At 39.7% G+C, this 19,821-nt stretch overlaps 1 protein-coding gene and 1 pseudogene across 3 annotated transcripts in view; one reads left to right on the top strand and one right to left on the bottom strand.

Moving 5' to 3' along the window:
• Positions 1-12,741, top strand: part of Rrm1 (ribonucleotide reductase catalytic subunit M1) — a 45,437-nt gene extending 32,696 nt beyond the window's left edge. For all 3 annotated transcript variants that reach the window (XM_004863334.4, XM_087211839.1, XM_021243268.2), the window contains 6 exons: positions 95-316; positions 1,948-2,024; positions 4,477-4,612; positions 5,739-5,834; positions 11,040-11,228; positions 12,129-12,741. In XM_004863334.4, coding sequence (XP_004863391.1) covers positions 95-316; positions 1,948-2,024; positions 4,477-4,612; positions 5,739-5,834; positions 11,040-11,228; positions 12,129-12,317 — 909 coding nt within the window. In that variant the 3' untranslated portion in view covers positions 12,318-12,741. The remainder of the gene's footprint in view (positions 1-94; positions 317-1,947; positions 2,025-4,476; positions 4,613-5,738; positions 5,835-11,039; positions 11,229-12,128) is intronic.
• Positions 12,742-14,865: 2,124 nt separating this feature from the next.
• Positions 14,866-15,883, bottom strand: LOC101708389 (olfactory receptor 52L1-like; annotated as a pseudogene).
• Between the last annotated feature and the right edge of the window lie 3,938 nt (positions 15,884-19,821).

Below are 19,821 nucleotides of genomic sequence, written 5' to 3'. Positions count from 1 at the left end.
CATGAAAGAGGGATAATGTATGTCATTAATGTAGAATATTAACTTCTTGTGTCAGTGATATTTTCTCTTTTTCTTAAAATCTTTTGGTACAAAGGCACACTTATCAAATAAGTGCCATCGCCCCATTGGAATTGGGGTTCAAGGCCTGGCAGATGCTTTTATCCTGATGAGATATCCTTTTGAGAGTCCAGAGGCCCAGTTATTGAACAAGCAAATCTTTGAGACTATTTATTATGGAGCCCTGGAAGCCAGCTGTGATCTAGCCAAGGAGCATGGCCCATATGAAACCTATGAGGGCTCTCCAGTAAGCAAAGGAGTAAGTACATGGATGAAACTTCCTTTTGCCTGTGAGTTCCTAGAATTGGATGAATGGTTACACCCTCCTATAAAGAATATATCTGCATATTAACCCCTGGAACCTGTGGATATTATCTTTATTGGTTCACAGAGAATCTTTGCAGATGTAAGTAAGGATCTTGGGATGAGGTGGATCATCCCAGATTTTTCAGGTGGGCCCTAAATCCATTAACAGTTGCCTTCCAAGAAACACAGAGAAGGGCAACCAACATGACCACAGATGCAAAGATTGGAGTGGTAGCTACATAACCCCAGGATGCTGACAGCCATATAAGCTAGAAGAGGCAAGGTACAAAATCTCTGGAGGGAGTGTGGCCCTCCAAGCATGTTGATTTTGGGCTTTTGGCTCCAGACACACGAGGGAATGAATTTTCATTATTTTATGCTACCAAGTTTGTGGTAGTTTGTTACATTAGCTATAGAAAACTTCAGTACTGGGCCGGGGATATAGCCTAGTGGCACTGCGCCTGCCTTGCAAGCACAAGGTCGTGAGCTCAATCCCCAGTACTGCCCCCAACCCCGAAAAAGAAAACTTCAGTACCTTTATCCTTTAAAGTAAAAAAGATATAAAAAGGGTACTCTGTTTTAATCTTTTGTATTTATAACTAATCATTTCTAAAACAAGAGGAAGGCTGTGTTAGTTTTTTGTTGCTAAATTTAGTGGATTAAAACAGCATACATTCATTATCTCACAGTTTATGGAGGTCATGAATCCAGGATTTCCTTAGCTGTGTCCTCTTTTCTGGGTTTCCTAAGGCTGTGGTCTCTGAAGCTCAGTGTCCTTGTCGAAGCTCACTTGATTGTTGGCAGAATTCGTTTCCTTGTAGCTCTAGAACCTGTGACATCTTGCTTCTTCAAGGCCAGTGGGAAAGACAGTCTCTCATTTCACAAAGGGTATAGTTTAGTTCCTCTTGAGAGTGTTCATCTGATAAGTCAGGTCTTCCCTTTTGTTCAAATCAAAATCAACTGATTTGCATTTAGGGGATTAATTACATCTGCAGAAAACCTTCATCCTTAGCGTAATCTTGGGAGTGAAGTCCCTTTTAAGCAGGTCCTATTCACACTCAAGTGGAAGAGATTATAAATAGCCTGTGCACCAAGGACTGGGAATCTAGGGAGCTGTCTTAGAATTCTGCTTTCCATACTGCCATTATTATCAATATTGTAATTTTCTTCCATGTAAAATTTTAGTTCTGGCATTTCTGCTACTATTTAAGAAATTTAATGGGTTTGAAAATAGGTGTTTTTAGCTAAGTAAACATATCAAGGCAATGAAAATAAGATTAGAATAACACTTTTATTATAAAAAGAATGTATCTCATGCACATGCTTTCATGAGTGGTAGGATTTCCTGGTTTGTAGGTAGGATATGGGCCCTCTGAGAAAATACAGCAAGGATGCAGGTAAGAGGAGACCTTAACCAGTTAGCCTGCTTCTGATTCAAAATGACTGCATGGAAGTTTGTTCAGAGAGATCTCTGGACTTGGTATTCCTTATACAGGTTGACTAGAAGACAGAATTTGTTGGCATTTGTTTTTTTTTTCATAGTTTTAAATTGCTGTAGAGTGACATCATAAACTTATTTCTTAGATTCTTCAGTATGATATGTGGAATGTTACCCCCACAGACCTATGGGACTGGAAACTTCTCAAGGAGAAGATTGCAAAGTAAGTAAAGAGATACAGGAGGGCTTGGGTTCTGGCCCTTCAAAAATTAAGTATGTCATTGGGCCTGGGATTCAGCTGCCTTGCAAGCTCAGGGTCCTGAGTTCGATCCCAGGTACTGGAAAAACAAAACAAAACAAAAAATAAGTATGTCATTATAACTTCTGAAACTCATAGTTTGCTCCTCTTTTAAATGAGGCTAAAAGTAACCTACCTCACATAGCTACATTTAGAAAAATACTTGGGAAGAAAATGTATGGTAACCTGCAGATTGCTTGGCACAGTGAAAATGTTTCAGTACATGGAAAGTACTATTATTAGTTGATCTTGTTTTAGGGGCTTATCATCTATATTAGGTATTCTTTTTGTCATTAAATCTTAATTTTTCCAAATATATGGAAATTAAAGGTTTCCACTCTTCTATTTAATGTTAACCACATTGAGCTTATAAATGGCTTTGTTTGAATTGATTGTCATAGGAATAAGTTAGGGATTTTGGAAGAACTTTTAGAGGGTAATGTGTTAAACTACACAAGAGAAAAGTTTAAAAATTGTCTTTATGGGATAGGACTATAGCTCAGTGGTAGAGGACTTGCTTAGTGTATAAGGCCCTGGGTTCAATCCCCAGCAACTTCTCATTGCCTCAGAATCGAGCCTTTGTAAGCCTTTCAAACAAATAAATAATTTGAGGGCAGGCAGAATGTTTTCCTTAATGAATAAGGAAACAAATTGTTTTTGTTTCCTATCATGAGGTGGTCATTTATGGGTTAATGCAGATGCAAGGTGCCTAAGTTTGGAGAAGGAAGCAGTAGGCATAAAATTGTTCCATAAAATAATACATGTTAGAAAATTTAGAAAAACATACATGAAAAGGGGAAGAAAATGAAAATTATCCTAGTATACTAACTCCTCCAGAATTGCTGTTGGTGGTCATTCTTTAGACTTTCTTCTAAGTGTGTACTCAGAAGTGTATTATATGTCAGTTCAGTTTTTGCAAAAATGGACCCATGCTGCATTTTGTATTTTGTCATTTTGGGGTTTTCCCACTCAAAACACTTATTATTTTATATATATGACTTTTTAAAATTTCAAATTTAGTATATAAATTAATTCATTGTTAATAAAGTTCAAATACAGAAATAAAATAGAAAGTAAAAGCCCTTCTTTTCTTCTGCCAACCACTTGTTCCACAAAACAAAAACTTAACTTGTTCCCTTTCTCAAAGATAACATTTATTAATGGTGTGTATTCTTCTAGATCTTTTCCAATATATTTGCAGATAGCTACACATACAGTTGTGGTTATGTCAAACTTGACATATTCTGAGACTTTTTATTTTGTGTTTTATTTTGGATGTCTTTCACTTTTAGTATACATAAATTACTGCATGTTTTCAGTAAGCACAGACAATTCCATAGTTTGGATGTATCATGTATGACTTTCACAACATTTTCCTGTGTAGACAGATGATGTTGCTGTTTTATATACGAAGTAATAAAGACATGGAGGTAATTGGTTTGCTTGATGCCCCATAACTAGAAAGGGCCAGAGTGAGGTTGAAACCCCATTTATACAGACTCCATCGGGACCTGAGACTCTGCTAAGCCCTGTTTGAATCAATAGGTATGGAATGTAGGAAAGACATGCTTTTCGTGTTAGATAAACTTAAGACTAAGTGAAATAACACACATAACTCAGATAGTTAAAGCATATGTAAAGGTATGGGTCATAGAAAATGTTTGTAGAGCAAACCTTCTGTGAATTTACACTTGATAGTAGAGGAAGTCAGGTACTCTGAACATATTTTTCCCATTTCACAGGATAATGGAGAGTTGACTAATTCTGGCCACTTTCATATCATCGTGTTTCATGAAGGGGCCCAGCATAATGATCATATAGGTACTTAGAACAAAATGAGGAGGTTGAATGAATGATCGCGATGCAAGTGGGGGACTCTGAAATTGTGACTTGAATATTTCTCTGGGTATGATAGTCTGTCAAGTCCTGTGATTCCTGGTGGCATAAGCCACGGCATAATAAAGAATGCTGGCAGTAAAAATTGTGCTAATTTTGTTCAGGGATCAGGCATTTAAGAAATGGATGAGCAGTAACATTGTTCATACCACGGAATTGTATCCCTGTAGGAGTCTGTATTTATTTACTTACTTACTTGTGAGATAAGGTCTCATTATTTAGTCCAGGCTGGCCTGGAATTCACTTTGCAGCCCAGGCTGGCCTTGAACTTGCAGTGATCCTCTTGCCTCAGCCTCCCAAGTGCTGGGATCACAGGCATGGGCCACTGTGCCTTGCCATGTAGGAGTTTAATTAAAAAGTTAACATGTGAATTAAATGCATGTATGAGTTTCTTCTGGCGTCTGTATATGCTACAGTAATATAAAGTAGCTGCTTTCTTGGCAGCTTTAGCACCAGTATCTAAGAATCTCCTTTTCTTTAGGTATGGTATAAGAAACAGTTTACTTATTGCCCCAATGCCTACTGCTTCAACTGCTCAGATCTTGGGGAATAATGAGTCCATTGAACCTTATACCAGCAACATCTACACTCGAAGAGTCTTGTCAGGAGAATTTCAGGTGAGAAGTTCACAGCCAGATAAGAGATCTTTTAAAACCAAGATGTTGGCTGTAAATGCTCACTCATATTTAGTATGCCCCTTTTTCTTGGTTTGGGGGCAAAGCTTTGAAACAGATTGTCACATCTCTAATATTATTCTGTGTTATTTCAATACATAAAAACATTTGATAAATATTTGAAAGAGAGATTAGGAGTTGAATATCTAAGTAACTTATTGATACTAGGATTCCCAAGATATCTAATTATTATATCATCATAATGATATGTGATACAACCTCAGATGCTTAACTTGGGATACTGAAGATGTATATAGAAATATCATTTGAGACTAGTTCTCACACTTTTTTACCAATTAGAATTTCTGATGAATGGGATCAGTGTTGTTTTTTAAAGTTCCCATGTCATTCTTATATGCAGCTAGGGCTGAGAACTACTAATTTAAAAGATTTTTATTTGTGAATTTCCAGATATCCTGAAATAAATTTTTATATTGTTTAGGGGAAATATGTATCTCCTCCCTCTTCCTCCTCTTTTTCTTTCTTTTTTTTGGGAGACAGGATCTCGTTATATAGCTTAAACTTGTCTCAGACTTGCAGTCATCCTGCCTCAGCCTCCTTTTTTTTTTCAATTGAAAAAAAATTTTTTTTTTTTGGTACCGGGGATCGAACTCGGGTCCTTGCGCTTGCACAGCAGGCGGCAAAACCACTGAGCTAAATCCCCGGCCCGAAAAAAATTTTTTGAAGTCTGGTTGTATTGCTTAGTTGAAGAGCTCTTGCCTAGCATGCTTAAGACTGTGAGATCAGTCTCCAGCTGTGCCAAAAAACATTTTTCAGCCTTATTGAGATATAGTTGACAAGTTGTATGATTCAAGGTGTACAATGTGATGATGTGATATATGTGTACATTGTATAATGATTACTACTCTATACTAATAGCTGTCAAGATCTTAAAGGAATGTAGATTTTATGTGGTGGTGGGCCTCTCAGTTTTGTAAAAAAATAGGATTTACCAAGCAATTTCATGTTAAATAATTCTTAAGTAATCTTTGAGTTCTAAGCCTGTGATCTGTTGTAGGCCCTGTCCTTGATATTTGTTTTAACACATCTTTTCTACTTTTCTATTCAGATTGTAAATCCTCATTTATTGAAAGATCTTACAGAGCGGGGCTTATGGAATGAAGAAATGAAAAATCAAATTATTGCATGCAATGGCTCTATCCAGGTATAGAATGAAAATGAAGCATGCTCTTCTGGAGTTGAACATCGTGGTGCCTCTCACTTATCCTGCTGAATAGAAAGGAAAATAGCTATTCATTGTAGTCATCATGTATATAGTCTCTACCTATGAAGCTATGTTTACTTCTGCATTGTGCTACGATTATACAGTTCTCACATAGGCCTTGTGCTCTTCTTTGTGCAATAATACAAAACAGTGGTTCCCGAATTTTCTTTTCTTATTAGTATACATTTACTGTAGGGACTAGATACCTGTACTTAACATATCTTAAATCTTTTTCTTCCCCCTTTCCTCCTTCCTTTATCTTTAGATCCTTTCCTCCTTTCCTCCTCCTTCTATCTTTAGATCCCCTTCCCCAAAAATCTATCTCCCTGTTCCTATTATCTATCTTTTATTTTGTAATTTATGTATACTTTGGGTTTTTCATATAAGAGAAGTTATGCAATATTGAAGCTTGTGTGTCTAATGTATTTCACTTTAACATTGTAGTCTCAAGGTATGTCAGTTTTCTTAACAAATGGCTCTTTTATCCTTCTTTATGGCTGAGTATGCATAAATACCACATTTTCTTTATCCATTCATCTGTTGATGGACATAGAGGCCACTTCAAGACTTAGCTATTATGAGTTGTGCTGCTATAAACGTGGGTATGCATGTGTCACTATGATATGATGTTTTTAATTCCTGGGAAGAAGGGGAATAGCTGGGTCGAATGGATTTTCAAATTTTAGAATTTTGAGGAATCTATACTGATTTCCATAGTGGTCGTACCAGTCAGTTTACATTCCACCTATCAATGTAGAAGCATGTCCCCCCAGCCTTTCCAGCTTTTGTTATTGTTTGATATCTTGATGCTAGCCATTCTTTCTGGAGTAGAGAAATTACAGTGTTGTTTTAATTTGTATTTCTCTGATAAATTTTTATGTATTTATTGGCTATTTTACTTCTGAGAAGACTCTGTTCATTTTAGTTGTCCGTTTTTGGATTGGGTCTTTTATTTTGAGGGTCTTTTTTTTTTTTTTTTTAGTTCTTTGTATCTTCTAGATGTCTTCTGCAAAAGAGTAGCATTTTTTTTTTTTTTCCAGATAGGGTCTTGTCATTCAAACTGGTCTTGAGCTCATTATGTAGCTTGTAGTCATTTTCCTGTCTCAGCCTCCTGAGTGCTGGGATTACAGGCATGTGCCACCACACCTGACTAGGGATATCTCTTATATGCAGCAAACCATTGAGTTTTGTTTTTTGATCCAGTCTGCCAATCTGTCTTTTAATTAGGGAGCTGAGGCTATTACTGAGTTATTACTGAAAGGTATTGACTTACTTGTGTCATTGCATTATTTTTCTGTTGTTCATTCCTTTATTTTTCCCTTTTTGTTTAACTGTTCATCCTGCTTGATGTATTCATTCCATCCAAGTTTTGGCATTGTTGGCCTCATTATCTCTGTCTGGGAAATCCTTGAGAATTTTTTTGAGTGCTGATTTGGTGGTCATGAATTTCTTAAGGTGTTCTTTGTTATGGAATGTCCTTATTTCTTTGTCAATTCCCCCTCCCTGCCCCCCACTTTACTGGGGATTGAACTCAGGACTTTGAGCTTGCCAGGCAGGCGTGGTGCCACTGAGCTACATCCCTGGCCCTACTCTGTCAGTTTTGAAGAATACTTTTGCAGGATATGTTAGTCTCAGTTGAATGTTGTTTTCTTTTAGGGCTTGAAACACTTCACTCTATGCTTTCCTGGCCTGTAGAGTTTGTTAAATTGGCGGTAAAACAAATAGATTTGCCTTATAAGTGATTTTTTGCTTTTCTCCGAGAGATTTTTAAGATTCTGTCCTTCTCTTGTGTTGGACTGCTGAGATTTTTTTTTTGCTGTCATTTGTTTTTTGAGACAGGGTCTTGCTGTGTAGTTTAGGCTGACCTGGGTGAACTCACATGTAGGCCAGACTGGCTTCAAACTTGCTGTAGTCCTACCGCCTCAGCCTTCCGAGTGTTGGGATTTTGACTATGCTGTGTTTTAGGTAGTTTCTTCTCTCGTAATTATTTGGGGTTGTATATGCTTTGCTTACCTATATGTTGAGTTCTTTCCCCATACTTGGAAAGTTTTCTGTCATGATTTCTGTAAACAGATTTTAGGTTAGTCTTCTTAGTGTCATCTAGTAGCTGTTGGATCCATTTTTTGTTGTTGTTCTCTTATTTTTAAGGTATCTCTGAGCATATGGTATTTATTGTGCTTTTGATCTATCCTTTAGGTCCGATACCCTTCCCTCACAGGTCATTTCTGCTGTTCATATATTCAGTAGAATTCTTCAACGACTCTTTTTTGTGGTACTGGGGATTGAACTCGGGACGTTGCCCTTGTGAGGCAGGTGCCGGAACCACTGAGCTAATTTTACCCAGCCCTTCAGTAGAATTCTTTATCTCTAGGATTTCTGTTTGGTACCTTTTCATGGACTCTGGTAAATTTGTTGTTCATGTTTTGAATGGTTTTGATTATCTCTTCTATTTTTTTATTTGTCTAAACACATTGGTCACTTCGTTAATTCTGCTGCTTGGTTATAACATCTTTGAGCTTGCTGAGTTTCTTTGCTTCCTCTTTGATCCTGTCTTAGCATTTAGGTGTTTGGTATTTGATATCCACACCTTCTGTGCCCCTAGGATCTGCTTTGGGGGAGTTGGGAATCTTTGGAAGCATTTTGTTACCTTCTTTTTTCTTTTCTTTGAGCTGAAGCTTGAGGTCAAATAGAGTGAACTTTGTTGTTTGTATGAAGATCTGTTTGCTTAGATTCTATTTTTTAATGATGTTATCTTGGCTGTATTTATAGAGGTCTTGTCTACCACTTCAGACTATTCAGTTTTGTTTGCTTGGACCCAGTTACCGTGTTGTAAAGAGAAAATTCGTAGTGCTTATATAACAGCATCCACAGAGCCTGCAATATCAGTCAGGAACATTAAAACTTGTGACAATTTCATCCTTTTATCAGTACCCTTTACACACTATACTGTGCTGCTATTAGCAGTTAGTCTGGGGTGCAGAGCGGGGGAAAGAAGGGTAAATTTTATTGACTTTTTCAGGTGGGAGGAGAGATGCAGAGAGAAGTGTAGCTAGAGATTGAAGGAAGCTGTGGGGTTCTTGGGACCTGTGAATATATTTGTAGTTAATTAAACACCTCAATTAATTTGGGAAGAATATGGTATATTTGCCCAACACCAGGTTCTCTGCTGACTTCTGCCAGGGACCCCCACTCCTCCCTTTGCTGCAGGACAAATCTCATCGTCATCTTCACACTGTCCCTTCAGGGACCCTTCTGCCCAGTATAACACCTGAAGCCCTCTGACCCAGACACTATTTTCTGTCTCTTACCCACAGTCCTTTATCCCTCCCTGCCTGTCTCAAGAGCCCTGCTCTCCAGCCTGCTGAACTGGGCAGTGGGGAGGATGTCATGCTGCATTAGATCTTTCTGATGTATGGGGAATAATAGGAGAGCACCCACTCTGGTCTGGCTTTGCTGACTCTCTCCCCCACCCCCATCCATGTGATCCACAGCTCCCTGCCAGCAAGGGAGGGCTGCCTACAGCCTCATGGTGTTCAGCTTCTCTCTGCTTAGGGTAGGAGGCTTCCTTTGTTGATGCTGGATGGTGGGTAGTGGACTAGATGCTGCAGGGACACAGAGTTCTCTGGTATGGGAGGATGATGAGGGGAAGGGATTGCCTATTTTTGTCCTTCCGGCTCCCCTTTTCTCTGGTTGCAGGCCACAGCTTCCTGGGGCCTAGCTCCCATGCTGGATTTCCTCTTCCAGGTGGGAGGGAGAGTATGCAGGGAGCCTATCCCAGGAGTCTGGCCTCTGCGGCACTGGGGCTGTTAGAGGTTCCGATGGCCTGATCACTGGGTAAAGGGTGTGGGGGAAGCTGCAGACCAGTGGTGGTGCCACTTCTCCTTTTCAACAACCCAGATCCCTGGTTTGATGAAGAGGATTTGTCTTTCAGGTTAATTTTGGTATCTGGGTATGTTTGCCTCTGCCATTTTAGAATGCCTGGATTATTTAGTGTCTTTCCTCCAAGCTTCTCCAACACATCTCCTCTAATCAACCGTGTTGGAATCCAGTGGTTCTCAACGGGTTTTTTTGCTTTTAAAATCCTGAAGCTTAGATTGTACCCCTTCCCCGTTAAGTAAGGAGTGCGAGTTGGAGCCAGACATAAAAATTCTTGATGTGATTCCAGAATGCCTCAGAATTTGGGGACCACTGATAAAATGTCTCAAATTAGAGCCAAATTTTAAAAGTATGCTTGAGTTTGAAGACTGATAGTCCAAAAGACAGTCACAATCAATAGGGGCCGGGGATTTAGCTCGGTGGTTTTACTGCCTGCCTCGCAAGCACAAGGTCCCAAGTTCGATCCCCGGTACCAAAAAAAAAAAAAAAAAAGACAGTCACAATAGTGATTAACAATAAAATATTTGGAGCTGAGAATCAAGCAGCACTTAATTGTAGATATAGGCCTCTGGATCTCTGGCTATACATTGGTCTGTGTGACCACACAGAGTCCTAAAATCTGTTCTGTTTTTGATGACAGAAACTATAGCATTAGCCAGTTTGTATGAGTGGGATTAAGAAAAATTTTTTTTAGAGTCACCCAGGCTAGCCTTGAATTTACAATTTTCCTCAGCTTCCCAAGTGCTGGGATTATAGGCATATACTATCATGCCTGGCTTCAGTCTGTGTTTTAATGCAAATTAACTGTAGATCTAAGAAAACCTGATTTTATTAAGACTCCAAATGGAGTTTCTAGAGTTGTAGCTTATTTAAAGGACTTTATTTCTTTGCATCTCTTGATTGTGTCCCTTTGATTTACATATAACCCTGGTTATTTGTGTTTTCTGCAAAACTCAAGGAGCATTTATTGCTGCTTAGTTCTGACTTACTTCATTTAAGTGCTTCTAGAATAATGAACATTTTGCCCATAAACCTTTTAAAGATGGATGCTTAAATCACTACCACCAGATTTATATTTGGTTAGATGAGGTTTAATTGGACTTTCTAAGCAATAGGTTAGCAATCTGGGCAAAGTCGAGAAGGGTCGTGTCATATTCTGAATGATGAAGTCAACTCTGGCAGGAAGGTTAAACCCTTGCATCATTATTCTGTTAGTCATACTGTTTTCTTTAACTAGAATAGGATAAACATTTATGTTCCCTCTTTCAGAGCATACTGGAAATTCCTGATGACCTGAAGCAGCTTTATAAGACAGTGTGGGAAATCTCTCAGAAAACTGTTCTCAAGATGGCAGCTGATAGAGGTGCTTTCATTGATCAAAGCCAGTCTTTGAACATTCATATTGCTGAGCCTAACTATGGCAAGCTCACCAGTATGCACTTCTATGGTTGGAAGCAGGTTAGTAGAAGAAATTACTAGTTTGGGATATTTTAGAAGTGGAACAGTTTTAAAGTTGTTTATGTTCCTTACTTCCTTTACTGTTCAAGAAATTATTTAACAAGTGATGTGGGTTGTTCCTATTCGTTCCTTTGTACTGTTTCTTGAGTATCTTCCTTTTCTACTGCCATTTTTTTTTTTTTTGCCATTTGTTCTTAACTGATCTCTACTATAATATCTCTGTTCCAAGATATCCTGTGTACTATTGTCATTCCTAAAATAAAACTTTGCACATATTAACCCACTATTTAAAAACATCTGCTTTTTGCCCTCTTAATAGCACTTTAAAAGCCAAATTATTTACCATTACCAACTGTTAAGTCCTAAGATTTTAGATTATATTTTCATTCCTTGACAGTGTAATGGAAATTTTTATAGAATTAAAAGTTTATTTTCTTCTATAACATATTCTTATTGTACACTTACTATGTACCATTACTGAGGATACCAAATAGAAGATATAATCCTTATCCTTAAAGTAGCTATAATATATTTTGGTAGAGATACGGTCTAGTTCTCTAAATATTTATTGCACAAACTTGGAAGTCCTACGTAACAGTTAAAGACAACTGAACAAAAATATTTGATGTTTCCAAAGAGATAAAACTATTTTAGGGATAAAAAGAACAAGCAAGGTATAGCTGTCTGATTGTTGAAGTATTTTGGAGAGTACTTCCCAGAGGAGATAGAATTGCAGTTTTAGAAAAGAGTTTCACTTGGGTTTTACAAATGTATTTTTAAAAAATTTCTTTAAATTAAAAATTTTAACTTGCATATATGGGATATATTTTAAATATTGATTTTGAATGTCTAGTGCTCTCACAAAATTTCTTCTAATAGTTATATTTGTATCCCTTGTAGGGTTTAAAGACTGGGATGTATTATTTAAGGACAAGACCTGCAGCTAATCCTATCCAGTTCACTCTAAATAAGGAAAAGCTGAAAGATAAGGAAAAAGCATCAAAGGAGGAAGAAGAGAAAGAGAGGAACACAGCAGCCATGGTGTGCTCTCTGGAGAACAGAGATGAGTGTCTGATGTGTGGATCCTGAGGAAAGACTTAGAAGAAAACAGCACGTCTTCCTTAGCCCAAACACTTGAGCATAGATAGGCATAGTGAGTTTACTTAAGATTATATGGCTTTGCTGGACCATATTGAAACAAAAGGAATAATTGATTTAAAGTACTGTTTCTGTTTGTGTGAATGATTTGAAAAAACGACTTGACATGTTGGGAATCAAAGTAGAAGTTTTAAATGCAAAAGAAGTTATCTAGGAAATAGGAAGTGGTTTAGTAAAGTTCATCACACACTCCTTTTCTGATGATCTCAGTTTGGGTAAGGAGACTTGAATTTTGCTGCTTTTGCTGGTGGATTCCTATCAGCAAAACTGGGTGGTATCCTGTGAGAAGTACTGATGGGACCTTTATCTAGATAAGGTTCTATAGATCATTCTGAAATAAACTTTTTAAAGTGTGTGCGATGTCAGTTTTTTCATTTAATGTCATATAAAGTTCATGTTTAAAAAAAACATTTTCTGTTCTTTGAGCATTGAGGGAAGAAATTTTAAAACACTTCTGATGTTAATATGTGTTCTTTCCTCCATGATAAAATATACGTAACATAGAATTTACCATTTTATCAAATTTTTTTCTTTTTTGGGACCGGGGATCGAACTCAGGACTTTGTACTTTTGAGGCAGATGCAGCATCACTGAGCTAAGTCCCCAGCCCTTATCAATTTTTAAATGTACAATTCAGTGGCATTTTAGTATATTCACAGTGTTTTATGACCATCACCACTATTTATTTCCAGAACTTTGTCAACATTCCAGACAGAAACTCTACCCATAGAAACATTAACTCCTTATTCTCCAGTCTCTTTCACCTGGCAATATGTGTTCTTTATGTCGCAGTCTATCCTGGGTACCTCATATAAGCGGAATGTAAGATTTGTCTTGTGTCTGGTTTATTTTACTTACCATAATATTTTCAAGGTTTTTCAATGCTGTTGCATGTATCAAAATTTCATTCCTTTTTGAACCTGAAAGATAGATAGATATTCTCCATCCCACATTTTGTTAATCCATATATTAGCTTTCCTGTTGTTGAGACACAAAAACAACTTAAAGGAGAGGTTTAATGTGCATCCACTCCATGGTTGGCTGGCTCTAAGGCAAGAACATCATGGCAGAAGGGTATGGTGGAGCAAAGATGCTTAATTCATGGTGACCAAAAGTGGGCAAGGGAACAGTGCTAGAGAGGGAAGGGTGAGGGACCAGAGATAGACTCCCCATGGTCACACCTCAGTGACCCATCAGACATACCCACAAGTGTTCCTTACTAATCCTCTGAGTGGCTCCCAAGCCAGTCAGGTTGACAGCCCACTTTTTAACTGTCACATCCCAGCCCTCATCAACTTGAAGGGACAAGTAAGTTACATGCAGAAATGGCTCAAATATCTGTGGTCTCTACTCCTGCTACACTGCTTTTTCTGTCCTAGCCTGTACCCATGACCTCATGAGTTCCCTATGATCAGTTGACAGAGGATGGGAAAAATTTGGCTTGGTTTACAGATGGCTCTTGAGGTGTGCAGGCACCATAGCCTCTTTCTGGGTCATTCTTGAAGGATGCTCTATAGATGACAGGGAGCTGTGGAAATCTTTTAAGCAGGGAAATCTCTATTGGTTTGAGATAGAGTCTCACTATGTTGCCCAGGCTGGCCCCAAATTTCTGAGCTCAATTGATCCTCCTGCCTCAGTCTGCTGGGTAGCTGGGACTATAGGCATGTGTCACCATACCTAGAAAGGGAATAACTTTTAGCTAGATCACATTAGCTGCTATAGGAAGAATGCCTGATGGCTTTGGGTCAGACTGAGGTCTAATTCCAGATCAGAGGTTAGTCTGGTCTTTGAGTTTGACTTGGGCTCTAGGCCAGGAGTTTATGTTCCTGAAATCAGCCTGGAGACCTCAGAGTTCTGACTGGCTGCTTGGCTCAGTTTGGGCTCCCTAGGGAGGGTCCACTCTGATCTGAAACCCAGGAGAAGACTTGATCTGAGTGTCAGACTAGAGCCCTGGGTGCAACTTGACCTGTTTGTGTGGGCTAAACTGGACACCCTGGGTCAGCCCGACCTGTTTGCCTGAGTCAGATTTGGGATCTGAGGCAAAGGCTGTACATATTTGGGATAGATTGGGTTATAGAGCTCAACCTAGTTTTTGGACACTGAACTTTATGTCAAGTCTTAGGCTGTATTTGGGAAAGACATCATCAGGGAAGGACTTGGGCTGTTTTGCTTTGAGATTTAGGTGTTCAGGGCATGTCACATTCTGTCTAACTTGCTTTGTATGTCTCCTAGTTAAGGTCCACACATCCAAATATTAATTTGGGATTTCTCAGCAATTGGGGGGGAAAAGCACAGAGAAAATAAGCTAAGGAGTATAAATTGGTACAAGCAATTTTATTATTGAGATGAAAACAGGATATTCTAAGAATTCAACAATCCATAATGTGCTCAGGAAATTCTAGCCTGTCTCAGTGTACCCCGTTCTTATCTCTTATTTCTAGAGGTCACAGGCTCAACTTGCCACTTTGATAATGTTCTTTTATCCTGGTAACTTCCTCTCTACTCTCAAGCTCTGCAATCTCTTTGGCTTTTCTCCAGCCTCCTGGAGTGATTCCTTTTTACAGAGCATCTTTTCTACATGCTGACAGATTTCTCTAGTTCTTACCCCATAAATTAGAGGATTCAAGGCTCCCAGGAGCAGTAAGTATACAGCACTGAGGAGATTCTGGACATCCTGAGACACAGTCTTGGTCACTCGGAAGACAATGGAAGTGGAAAGGCCAGAGAGGTAGATGATAAGGATGACCAGTAAGTGGGAGCCACGTGTGTGCAAGGCCTTGGCTTGGGCTCCCCCAGAAGAGATCCAGAAGGCAGCATAGATGATGCGTGTGTAGGAGGTTCCTAGCAAGGCCAGGTCAAAGGTCACAGTGACCAATCACAGCCAGCCCCAACTGGTTGTTGAAGGTCAGGTCTCCACAAGCTATACTCAGTAGTGCAGTGTATTCACAGGTGAAATGTCGAATCACTGCCATATGGCAGAATTGAATTCATGCAGTTAGTACCACCAAGGGGACTGCCACTCCCAGGCTCCATGTCAGGGCAAAAATGGCCAGCAGATTCAGCAGGTGGGAGGTCATCAGGTCACTACAGTGGAGTGGGTGGCAAATGGCCACATAGTGGTCCAGAGCCATAGCTAGCAGGAGATTGTAATCCAGAAGGAAGGTGAAGTAGATAAAGAACATCTGGGTCAGACATCCATGTAGTGATACGGGGTTAGCATAATGCACAAAGCCCTCCAGCATTTTAGGCATCACAGCAGTGGCAGCACAAATGTTGACAGCCAGGAGCAGAGCAATGAATATATACATGGGCCCATGCAAATTCTGCTGGGCCACCACTGTGTGGATGACCAGGGCATTGGCAGAGATGATGGTTACACAGAGGAAGGTAAGAGGCAAAACCAGGAAGGGCCATTCCTCCTGCAATCCAGGGAAACCCACCAAGAGGAAGTTGGTGTAGGAGATACTGAAGATGCTGGTATTTCCATCCTGATCCATTAGCTTCAGCCCTGGGCTAGCACCAGGAGTGAGGATCAGAGGCTGTTGGAACAAAATGGTCAATGGAAAAAGGCCTATTTCTATTTTAGGGCCCAAGGATTTTATGATGAAAAGTTGTCTCTTCATGTATATGTGCCTACTTCTTTTGAGGCACAGATAAATACAATGTCAGATTTTGTAGGAGCTACACATGAACAAGACATTCCTTGATTTCAGGGAGCACATTACTTTCTCTGTGTGAGATGTAAGCTCACAAGACACATGTTTATCTGTCATGTTCCAGATATTTTATTGCTCAATAAAAGGTGAGAGGAAAAAGTAGATATGATATACGAAAGAGAAAAAGGAGTGACTAGAGGTAAACTAAGAAAGGTTGAAGAAAAGAAATCCTTGAGAAGAAAGAGAGAATATACAAAGAATCTTTGATCCAAGGAACCTGGGAAGGACCAGGTGAGTAATATTGGGGAGAGAGGAGCCAGCCAGAAGTGATAGCCTCCCCTGTGAGGTTAGGATACACTGTGGCAAGGACAGAGGGAAGACTTTGGACTTTCTGGGCTTGAAGCAATACATGCAGAGACTAGTTCCTTCCCAAGGCCTTCTAGACTAGCTGCAGCACCTCCTGGCTGGCCTTGCTCTCAGAGTCATGGCTAATGACCTGTCTTTCCTTGCAAGGTGAATTTTGGGAGAGCAGGGGTAACAGCATGACCTTGGAGTGCTCACCACACTCCAAGCCCAGAACCACCACAGAGACACAGGATCACTTGAGTAGTGCTTGCGAGAAGGTGAATGAGGAATAGGAGAAAGAATGAAGAGGGCTAAACCATGTAGTTGGGATTTTGGAGCAGTAATTTCAAAGCTTTGGCCAGATTTTTACATAATTAAGGGGATAGATATTGAAAGAGATAACTTGGACAAGATTGTTTCAGGTCTATCATGTAAACTGCAAGTTGTTCTCCTGTTTCGTGTCCTAGGGATCTTCAGGTGGATTCCTTAAGAAGCTTCCCTGACACGGGCCCCCAAAGCAGTGACTGAAGGAAATGTAGAACAACAGCCCTGTAAAGAAAGAAGGAAGGGATGAACAAAGCTGTGGAAGATGGGGAGATAGGTTAACAGGCTAATGAAGATCTTAAGAAAAATGAAGGGAGGCTTGTAGAATTAAATCAAATCAGACTGAAAAACCAACTGGAGGGCCAGGGATTTAGCTCAGTGGTTCTGCCGCCTGCCTCGCAAGCGGAAGGACCCGAGTTGGATCCTTGGTACCAAAAAAAGCAACACCACCACCAACAACAAAAAAACCACACAAAACAATTGGAAGTAGAGACAGAGGAATCACCAATAACTTCAAATTTTTTCTAAATTATGATGACTTTGTTGGAGTTTCAAACTCAAGAAAGAAGGAATAGGGTTGGAATACTAGAAGATGCAATTAATGACATATGGATGTTTTGAGGACTTGCAAGTGAAGAGATGTCAAACCAACGACTGAGCATTAGTGGAGCGCTCAGATAAAGGAGTAAGGCTGGAAATGAAAATAAGGGGATTATAATTTTATAAAGGACACGAGATGAAATCCTGATGTACAGACAGAATAACAGGTATCTGTGAGAGACCGAAAAAGAGGAAAAAGAGGAAGAGTGAGATTCAGGAGCAAATGGAGTAGTGGAAACCAGAGGAAGAGAAATTTGATTAGTTTGGAGGCTTTGAAGTAAAGGAATTTACAGACTAGTAGAGGTGGAAGATCAATACAGCAGAATTACCCTATAAGCTTAATGTTCTAAGTAGCAGAAGAGCAGAACAGACAGGAGTCCTGAGGATGCCAGACATCATGTGCTTTCTGGAGGAAGAGGCATATCTCCACAAGGTAAAAGTCAAAGCCACAGACAAGAACTCTTTCCGATCCCCCTCTGCCTTCCAAACTGTTTGGCCACTGTAATCATCTTTCTCTCTTCCTTCCACTCAAGTGCAAGAGATATCTATTTTCTCTTCCTCAGAAGCAGGATATTATCTACTTCTCTCTTCTTTCCCCTTGGCTTATGAAAAAGCTCAATTCTCTGTCATTGGGGAAAAACTCTTCCTTAACTGCATATAGCCTTCTGAATTCCAATCTTTCTCCTCACTTTTAAAGCTGAGCCCCTGGAACATCTTTACCATGCCATAATCACTGATCTCCTTATCCTTATGTGTTTCCCCACTAGACTGGCACAGCAAGGAGACCATGCCTTGTTCATCTCTGTTCCAGGAACCAACACAGAGCCTAGTGCAGAACAGGGTGTGCAAAAAGTGTGGTCTTGAAGGAATCAATGAGTGCACAAAGGGATTCTATTTGCAACTTAGCAGCCCTTTGAGGTTGAGTGAACGAATGAAAACCTAACCCTAAGAAGCCAGGCTTAGAGATCTCAAGTGATTTGCTTAGTCTCACCCAGCAAGAAAAGCCAAGCCTCACATCTAGGTCTTCTATGGGCTCTTTCCTGTTCATCCCTGGTGGTGCACCTCCCTTTGGCATTGGAGGGGCTTCAAGCAAAAATTATTTTGGCAGTACTGAGGAGTGAACCCAGGGGCTCATTATGCTTGCTAGGCAAGCACTCTGCCACTGAGCTACCTCACTAGTTCTTTCCATTTTATTTTATTTTTGAGACAGGGTCTTGTGAAGTTGCACAGGCTGTCCTTGAACTTGAGATTCTTCTTCTGAATCACTGAGATTATAGCGTGCACCACTGTGTCCATCAGGCTTCAAGTATTTTTAATCTCAAAAGCAGTATTAAGAGCTAGCACTTACTGAGCACTTATTGCCTGCCAGACATGGATCCAGGTGTTTCCCCTGTAATATCTCTTTGCTCATGGCAATCCTAAGAGATGAATTCTGTTTACCAACCCCCTTTCAGATGAAGACACTGAGGTTTAGAGAAGTTAAGTTCTTAAAGTATCATAGGTATAAAATGACAGGGGTGGGATATGAACTGAAGTTTGTCAGTGGTGAAAGTCTGGAATTCAGTTCTGGGCTCAGGTTTATCTGCTTCCAAATTCCCCCAAATCTCTTTTCTCCTCACTGTGCACCGCAGCAGCCTGCAATGGCCTCTAATTGGGCTGCAGTGTGCTGTGGTGCTGGTTTTGCCTCTGAAGAGTTGAGAGCTGAGGTCAGTGCCCAGCTCCAAGACACCAATTTATGAGGCTGAGGAGAAGGGATAGAGGATAGATAATTACACCCTGGCTCCCTGGCTTCTGAGGAGGAGCCTCAGAAGATTCCTAGAGGGCACTCATTTCCAGGGGCTCAAAGGAGAAACCCAGAAGAAGCTGTCTGTGTGTTATTTTAGTGGTTGCTTTGGGGTTTTATAGCATACATTGTTAGCATATCACAATCTGTCTTCAAGCATTATTATGCCACTTCCAGAATAGTGTGAGATCCTTACAGTAGGATACTTCCATTTCCTCTTCCCAGCATTCATGCAACCACTGTCATGTTTCATTTTCACAGCATTATAAACCCCACAATATTTGTTTTTTCTACTTCATTTTTCTATCCTAGCGATATAATAGAAAAATAGATAGAAATCATATTGTTTGCAAAATTTATTCATTTTTTTATGTGACTGTAGTTTATATCATTGTTGATAGCATTCCAGTGTATGAATGTATCAGGATGTATTTATGTGTATTATTTCTGAGGGACATTTATGTTATTTCTAGGGTTTTTTTTGTACTGGGGATTGAACTTGGGACCTTGCGCTTGCGAGGCAGGTGGCAGAACCACTGAGCTAAATCCCTGGCTCCTCTAGTTTTTCATAATTAGGAACAATGCCATTAGGAATAGTTTCGTACATTTTTTTCTTTTTTTTGCTGCTTGTGTGCCTGAGGAGACATGGTTGTGTGTCAGAGGGTATGCATACTTTCAATTTTACCAGATGATGGAAAATTGTCTCTCAAAGATGTTACAATGATAA

The sequence above is a fragment of the Heterocephalus glaber genome, unplaced genomic scaffold (genome assembly GCF_053883595.1).
Source record: "Heterocephalus glaber isolate CG9 unplaced genomic scaffold, H.glaber_assembly_v1.0 deba00001428, whole genome shotgun sequence".
Classification (NCBI taxonomy): Eukaryota; Metazoa; Chordata; class Mammalia; order Rodentia; family Bathyergidae; genus Heterocephalus; species Heterocephalus glaber.
This window is presented reverse-complemented; position numbering and strand designations above follow the sequence as displayed.